This window comes from Chrysemys picta, chromosome 1 (assembly GCF_011386835.1).
Source record: "Chrysemys picta bellii isolate R12L10 chromosome 1, ASM1138683v2, whole genome shotgun sequence".
NCBI classification, from domain to species: domain Eukaryota; kingdom Metazoa; phylum Chordata; order Testudines; family Emydidae; genus Chrysemys; species Chrysemys picta.
The window spans coordinates 358,927,900-358,936,791 of record NC_088791.1 but is presented as its reverse complement, the minus strand read 5'-3'; the positions used below and the strand labels follow the sequence as shown (position 1 = coordinate 358,936,791).

At 47.3% G+C, this 8,892-nt stretch overlaps 1 protein-coding gene across 1 annotated transcript; it reads left to right on the top strand.

The window, feature by feature from the left end:
• The first annotated feature begins 623 nt into the window (after positions 1 to 623).
• On the top strand, positions 624 to 1,622 carry LOC112061284 (olfactory receptor 52K1-like). The gene has a single exon (XM_024114172.2). The coding sequence runs from the start codon at positions 624 to 626 to the stop codon at positions 1,620 to 1,622; it is 999 nt and encodes a 332-aa protein (XP_023969940.2).
• Positions 1,623 to 8,892: the final 7,270 nt, after the last annotated feature.

Here is an 8,892-nt window from a genome sequence, read left to right as displayed (position 1 = left end):
GATCTAGCAGTTCCACAGTGGTCCAAGTGGGAGACCATTTGCTGTATGGAGCCGCCATGGCCACCTGGGAAGATGTGATGTGAACACTCCACGCCGAGCAAACAGGAAGGGGAATTTCAAACTTCCTGGGCCTTTAAAGGGGGAGGAGTGGAAAGTATTTACCTGGATGCAGGGCAGCAGAGTTGAAACTCCTGACCAGAGTGGCTTTGTAGTTTTTTCACCTCCACAATTTCTTCACCAAATGCTGCCTTTTGGCGAAAAAATGTGGCACTCTAGAGAAGACCTAAGGAACAATGAGGGATAACCAGTATTCACTCGTGTTTCCTGCTGGCTCCTATTAAGGTTTCCCACACCATGATGTGTAGAAATTATTGATGAAGGAAGCGCCATAAAATATGGAATTGGCATTAGTAGGATCAGTTGTTCAAAATTCATTTATCTGAATAATGAAAATGTCATTTTTCAGTGTGTGAAGAGTGACCAATCTGCTTCATCCATGAGAACAGCCTCCAGTTGTGCATGTAGTGTCTCATATTAACATTGTCTCTCCATCCAGGTGTTTGTCCTGCGAACATCTCCCTAGACCCTGGGCACATACAGGAAGTCAGGTGAACATACGGTATATGAAGGAGACACTGTTGTGCCTCAACTTTGGACACCTTCTCCCCTACACCATGTCAGATTCCAACTCAACTGATTTCACCAACCCCTCCACCTTCATCCTGCTGGGCATTCCTGGCCTGGAGGCAGCCCACGTCTGGATCTCCATCCCCTTCTGCACCATGTACATCATAGCCATCTTGGGGAACTTCACCATCCTGTTCATCGTGAAGAGGGAGCCGAGCCTCCATGTGCCCATGTACTATTTCCTCTGCATGCTGGCCATCACTGACCTGGTCATGTCTACGACCATCCTACCCAAAATGCTGAGCATCTTCTGGTTCAATTCCAGGGAGATCAATTTCATTGCATGCCTCACCCAGCTGTACTTCAGTCTCAGCTTCCCTGCGATGCAGTCTGGGATCCTCGTGGCCATGGCTTTTGATCGCTACGTGGCCATCTGCGATCCCCTGAGACATTCCACCACTCTGACAAACGCTGTGGTGGCAAAAATTGGCCTGGCTCTGGTGCTGCGTGGTACCATACTCATACTTCCCTATCCCTTCCTGGCGAGGAGTTGGCCATATTGCAGAACGAACATCATTCCCCACACGTACTGTGAGCACATAGCTGTGGTGAAGCTGGCCTGCGCTGACATCCGTGTCAGTAGTTACTACGGCCTCTCTGTGGCATTCTTGGTGATCAGTCTGGATGTGTTTTTTATTGCCGTGTCCTATACCCAGATCCTCAGGGCCATCTTCAGCCTCCCAACAAAGGACGCCCGGCTCAAGACTTTTGGGACCTGCGGCTCCCACCTCTGTGTCATCTTATCCTCTTACATTCCAGCTCTCTTCTCCTTTCTCACACACCGGTTTGGGCACAATGTGGCCCTGCATTTGCACGTTCTCATGGCCAACGTGTACCTCCTGTTGCCCCCCATGCTAAACCCCATCATCTACGGGGCGAGGACCCAACAGATCCGGGATAAGCTGCTCCAGCCCTTTACTCATAAAGGGACCTAAAGTTTTCTCCTTGTGCTCTGGCTCTCAGACCGAGCTCCATGAGGGCTCTCTTCCCTGAATCACTGACTGGCCAGTCAAAGAGACATTAAACCCGTTCCTGACCTTACAGTGCTGTGTCTGCGTGACAAACTGGGGAATCTGCCTATGTATAACTCATAGGGTTGCCACCTTCCTAATTGCTCGTACCTGGAAGCCTCAGGCCCCACCTCTCTTCCCTACCTCTTCCCCCAGGTTCCGCCCCTGCTCTGCCTCTTCCCCTCAAGGCCCTGCCCCTCACTCGCTTCTCTCCTTCCCACCCCTTGTCACTCTCTGGATCATCCCTGGGATACTCTGCACCCCAAAGAACCCCATATTTACCCTGGTGATGTCATTATGGTTTGTTTTGTACAAAGTATGCCCTGTGAGTATCATTCTAAAAGTCTTAATCTGCTAAACATTGATATGCCCTTGGATTGTATGAGCTCTCATTGTATGTGAAGCTAATATATCTTGCTATGTGTGAGTTACTAATGTGTGATATGAGGCTGTTAATACCCCAAACCAGCCTTTCAGGTATGTCAAAGGAGTAGCCAGACAGTGTGAATTGCTGTTGTCAACACCCATCCAGGGAAGAAACCACTAGCACAGGAACTCAGTATATGAAAGCCTCCTTGGAGGGAGCATGGAGACAGTGGAGAATGTTTGGCCAATGGGGGCACCCCCCCTCCCCCACGTCACATGCACAGACTTTCGAGCAAACTGGAAGAAACTATAAAAGATGGGGAGTGACATCATCACTTGTCTTCGGTCCCCCACAACTCAACACCTGCAAGAAGCTCTGAAAGACAAAAGACTTTGAACGGGGGAGAGGAACCCAGGCTGCAAAGCAGATACAGCCTATGCCTAAAGAATCTGTTAGCCTCCTTGTAGCATCGGTCAGGGTGAGATATTGCTGATTCAAATCCTATCTAATGTGTAGAAGTCTTAGACTGCCAGTTTGTTTGCTTTCCAAGGTAACCTGCTTTTATCTGTTTGTTATCACTTATAATCACGTAACATCTATCCTTCTGTAGTTAATAAACCAGATATATGTTTTATCTTAATCAGTGCCTTTTTGAGTGAAATGTTTGGGACTGTTAGCTCCGTTAGCAAAGGCTGATCTTCCCCCATCGAGGAGGAGTGGACTATTGAATGAGCTTGTGCTGTACACATTCCTCTGCAGTGCAACATGGTCTAATTCTGGGTTTATGCTCCTGCAGGGATGCAAAGCTGGGGAGCTGGGAAATTGGCTGGTGCCTCCATTGTCGGTCCATGAGTGGTTTAGGTAAAGCACTCAGGTAACTTAGTTGGGTGTGTGGCACCACCTGCTGTTGTGTTGGGTGATAACAGGGCTGGGAGGGGCTGGCTGTGTGTCACCAGCAGAGCAGGTGGAGAGGCCAGCCCAGCTGAATGGTTTGGGGGCACAGCAGTTCCAAGAGCTTCCAGGCTTCATCCTGTGGGTACATCTCATCACAATCGCCACTTTCCATCCAGCCCCCCTCATCTGGGTTCCCTCTACTCCCGGGCTGGGACGGGAGCTGCTGCAGCCTGACAAGGAGTCTGCCTGCAGGTAGGAGGTGGCCCCGGCTAATGACTCAATGTCTCCCTCTGCCCTGCAGTAACCAGACATCATTATACATAGAGATATGAATAGAGTTCTTACGTCCGTTTCATGGTAGAGATGGTGAGTTTTAGAGTAGCATAGAGTTCTTTCAGAATTAATCCTTAGGTTGCAGTCCAATATCCAATATCAGGGTGATCCAGAATGGAACTGGAGACCTCCGTATTGAGCTTCCCCTGATGAAGCTTTAGCAGAATTGAGATGACAGGATCAGGACCCAAGTATTCTTTTACAGACCAATGGAAGGCTATGCTAATAATGAAGAATAGTTGTTTCAAAGGGAAGTATAGACAATGAAGTTATTAGACGCACGTTTAATTTAAATATTAATATTTTCTCTTGAACTTTGACTCAACAGATATACTACCAGACAGGAACCATCTGTTTACATGGTTAACATCTAACATGATATAAGTAAACACATACAATTAGCATTAACTCTAATTCTCTAACAATACAGGTTTGCATTTCAAAGCTCTAGTCCATTTACCAAGGTTATGTTGCTATTTACAGAGTATGGCCCTAATTGCCAATTATATACTTCTCTAATATGTCTTTAAAGGTTGAATTTGGGTCAATTAGCTAGCTAGTTGCATAACCCTTTCTGACTCTGTGTCACACCTATTAACTCACGTTTGATTGTATGAACCATCTGTATCCTTATGTCTTTGGGTTTTACTGTGCTCTTGATCATTGAGCTCAGAGGCAAGAGGCTGGGTCGGAGGCATCTATCTATAGATAGCCTGGTCATTAAAGACTATTAGCCGTAACAAGATCTTGCCTGGATAGAAGAAAGGAGTAACTGCATTCTAGATAAAACCAGTTTTCTCCAGTTTCTCTGCTGAGGGGTGGGCTTGGAGGAATGGAACCTCCCCCGAAGAGGGAACAGAGAGAGGAGGGGTTGGTCCAGCCCTTTAAAAACACAGAGACTGGATAAGTCAGAAGAAGCTGGGGCAGGAGAGAGGCACAATGACGGCAGAGGGAACTCTTTGGTTGCAGAGCTGTGGCTGCAGCAGGGAGACAGACTCCAGATGGAGGAGAAGCCAGGAATTACAGGAGATGGCCCCCGGACAACTGAGAGGTCTCTGACCAAATCCCAAAGAACACTCCAGGGCAATGAGGACACCGAGTGCTCCAGTTCCCAGACTGATCCAGCCAGAATCCCTGAAGGAAACGTTTCCTGAACCAGGCAGTGCCAATTTGGGGGATTTCTCTCTCCCTTAGAAAGTGCTCCCCAGAATGGAAGAGGCAGGGAGTCCCTGTTCTACTGGATTTCATCCCATCCCATCCCTCTCTCTCTCTCCCTCTCTCCCTCTCTCTCTCCATGCATTTTGGTTCCTTTTCTCTCCCTTCTCCCCCCCCCCACACGCCTCCCTCTCTCTGCCACTTCTAATGTGCATCCCACCCTAGGTGCCAGTTACAAACACTCAAGGGTCTGTTGTTCCATCCACTTCAGTGGCAATTGCAAGTGTAGCACTGTGAACCACTGTACCTGAGCAGTGATCTGCTGGGCAAGAAGCGGTGCGCATTAGTCTGGTTATTAATCCAGATAAGTCCCTGGCCATTCCCATTAAGTTGCCTGCAACTGCAAACTGCAACCAGCTCAGTATTAACCTGTGTAGAGGGATTGCTGGGCAGACGGTAGCTACATAGACAGGGCTGGAGGCTGCTTGAAAGATATGGGTTCTCCATTCATACAGCGCAGCCTTGGGGGGATGTCATGGCCGCAGGCTGCTACCAAGCTGCAGATCTATAGAACAATGGGTCCCCCAGCTCCAGTGGATGGAAGCAAAATGTGGGGGACTGAGAAATGCTGAGGAACTCTGGGCTGATGTTTTCAATGCTCGTGGTCTCCAGCAGCTTCTCCATATTGAGATCAGCAGCACAAGATCAGGAGTGAGGATATATTGAACCCACAACCGCCCCCATCAGCCTTGTGTCAGTTTTTGGCAGCTTTTTTGTTGGGAACACATTGCTAGAGTGAAAGACCAGCAAGTTCTGAAGTGGGCACACCGAGGAATGTCATGATATGGCCAGTGATCACCTGTGTGCCAAAAGCTTTGGTGGCACAACAGACCTACCATTTCGTGAATATGCAACCTAACCCCCTTAAACACCTTCCCAGAGATCAATCCGGCAGCGCTCGGTTTGCAAGGAGGATACGTCCCTTTGGGATTTCCCATGAAGATGATGATGATGCCTGATGGGACTAATGGCTCCACAGATACTGTGGCAAAAGGTCTGTTGATCCAGTAATGTGTGTGAGGCTGAGGTCTGACAAACAGAAAGTGCAGGTGACACTCGCTGAACAAGGAAAGTGAGAGGGACATTTTCAGGGGGTCACATATTGCCCATGTGATGGGTAGCGGGGAAAACACTCTTTCAATTGCCTTTGCTCTGTACCTCGGCTTCCTTTTCTCCTGGGGTACAGACCAAAACATAGTCTTTTCCAGGACACGGATGTATATCCTCGATAAAATTAGATCTCAGAGAGCTCTGATTTGATAGATATTTTGCTGTGACAAGTTGTGCCCCAAAACAACACCCTGGCAACTCCATATTCACCACTTTTATATAGTTGCCACAAATCTTATATAAACTATGTCATATGAGGTGTTAATGGAAAAGCTACGGTTTGCTGACTATGATTATCCTATTTGTATGCATGTCTCATTTTTGTATCTGAAGTTATGAATATTGACTATGCACCTGTATTTCAAATATGTTTGTTCCTGTAGTAACTTCCACATGGTAGTTTACATCCAGTCGAGCCAGCACTTTGTGAATGGAGTATTCATGTTGATGGCCCATCAATGAGCACAATGGGCCATGGAAGAAACCACCTGATGGACTTTCCTGAAGACGTTCTATCCAGGATATGGGTAATGGACCCTGCTATGACTCATTGAAGCATCCAAGGTCATGTGACAAGCTCATGTGACACTGGACTCTATCTTATGCCTGTAGTTTTCTGCTAATTGTGGTGGGGGCTTAGTCTGGGACAATGAAGTTCCCTCCACATGGCAGAAGCTATAAAAGGGGGAAGTGACATCATCACTTGGCCTCAACTCAACACCTCCAAACACAGCTAGAGGGAAAAGATTCTGACTGGGGATTTGGTCCTGGAAAGGAGAAATCTTCGGTAATCTACTTTGATCTGTACACTTATTAGTTATAATCTCTTAAAATCTATCTTTCTGTAGTTAATAAATCTGATTTATATTTTTTTACCTAATACAGTGTGTTGTTTGAAATGCAAAAGGGAATCTGCTCAGGAACAGGGTCTGGTGAATTGTTCTCTCCACATTGAGGGTGGGGCAGACTGGGTAATACACGTACCCTCGCCAGGCTTCTGACCAGGGTTAGACGGTACAGCTCTGGGGTCCTAGGCTGGGGAGGTGTGGGGGGGTATTGGCTGGAGCCTCTCTATTGTTGGTTCATGAGTGCCTAATGAAAACATTCCCGTAACTGCAGCTGGGTGCGTCCCTGGCTGTGTCTGGCTGTGGAAGTGCAAAACCTGGAGAGAATTGCAGCTTGTCACAGCCTCACAGTGTGAGAGGGAGCCCAGGTTGGTATGCCAGAGCACTCAGTGCTCAGGTTGCATCCTGAGCAAGTCTGTCACACCCACCTAACGAACAAGCCCTGCTACACCATGAATCCATTTCCTTCTTGTCATGCGCTCAGTTACAAACGGAGAGACTGTGGTTACAGCAGGGAAATCAGGATTCCTGGATTCTGTCTGTCATTCTCTGTGTGACCTTCACCAAGTCATGTCTGCCTTTGCCTCTGTGACGTTATTGACTTGAACTGGGACCATATAGAACATGGTTGTAACCAAAGTCCTGTAGTGGCATCAAATCTTGTATAAATGGGGTCAAATGAGGTGTCTAAGACAAGGTTATGGTTTACTGGTTGTGATTATGCTGTCTGTATGTGTGTATCAATTTTGTAGTTGAAGTTATGAATATTGGCTCTGTACTGTCTGTATTTCAAACTTATGCTATGCTTCTGGGTGACATCCCAGACAAGTTGGTGTTAGCTCTGCCTAGCCTACTTGATGGCCCATTAAGGACCATTAGCTATACAATTGCTCCAATATCACTGGCCAAAGTGTCCCTCTTTGCTCCCCTTGGAGTAAGAACTGAGTAAAGACCTCAGGAGCCAGCTGGGTGTGAGTTAATGCACAGGGACTCTCACCTCCTCCTCTTGCATTTCAGGGCTCTGGCTGTTAACGGGGGGAGGAGGGGGACTCTCACCTGACCTTCTGATAGAAAGCATGGCGGTGATAGGGCTCCTCACTGGAATAATTATATGAATTTTTCAACATGGGAAAGACATCTTTTCTCCTGGCTTCAGTTCAGAAGTTGGCTGAACTGTTATGCCTTAAACTTTCAAAAAAAAAAAAACCCCATAATTCAGCCGGAAGCAGACACCCAGTGTTGGTAATTTCAGTGCAAATGGTTAAAGTTTGGCAAACTTATAAGCAACTGAAAATGACATCTCCTAATTGAAGGTGACAGACTGCTGTTAGCATATAGATATTCAGGCCTGTCTGCAAAGGCCTATACTTTAAGAATTTAGGTGTATTCTTATCACTTAGCTAGTTATAGATGTATAAAATAAGAATCAAAATCAGTCTGCCTGTTTATAGGCCTTCTCTCACTAGGATAGTCTGAGGCCTTGTTCTTAGGCTAAGGCCTTTGGCTTATCAGCAGGGACAGCCATAAGCCGGGAAGCGAACGGTCACGTCCTCACCAGTCACACTGAAATAAGGCAGTTTTGGGCTGTTAGAAAGGTGATCCTTTGTCTTCCTGAGCTTCTTGCAGGTGTTGAGTTGTGGGGGAGTGAAGACAAGGGATGATGTCACTCCCCATCTTTTATAGTTTCTTCCAGCTTGCTGGAAAGTCAATGTATGTGACGTGGGGGGGGGTCTTCTCCCATTGGCCAAACATTCTCCATTGTCTCTGTACTCCCAATGAGGAGGCTTCCTTACACAGAATCCTGTGCTAGTGGATTCTTCCCCGGATGAGTGTTGATGACAGCAATTATCACTATCTGGCTACTCCTTTGACGTACCTGAAAGGCTGGTTTTGGGTGTTTCCAGCCTCACATCACACTTTAGTAACTCACACAGAGCAAGATTTCATAGCTTCACATACAATGAGAGCGCATACAACCCAAGGGGATATCAATGTTTAGCAGATTAAGACTTTTAGAAAGATACCTCACAGGGCATATTTTGTACAAAACATACCATAATTACATCACCATGGTAAATATGGGGTGCTTTGGGGTGCAGAGTGTCCCAGGGATGAACCAGAGAGTGACAGGGGGTGGGGAGGAGAAGAGCGAGTGAGGGGCAGGGCCTTGAGGGGAAGAGGCAAAGCAGGGGCGGAACCTGGGGGAAGAGGCAGAGCAAAGGGGCGGGGCCTGAGGCTTCCATTTACCCCATGATTTGTACGTAGACACTTTCACCAGTTTGTCACGCTGACACAGCACAGTAAGGTCAGGAAAGGATTTAATGTCTCTTTGACCGGCCAGTCAGTCATTCAGGGAAGAGGGCCCAGCACCATGTCACCAGCCAGCTCTGCATGGAGCTCGGTTTGAGACCCAAAGCACCAGGAGAAAATT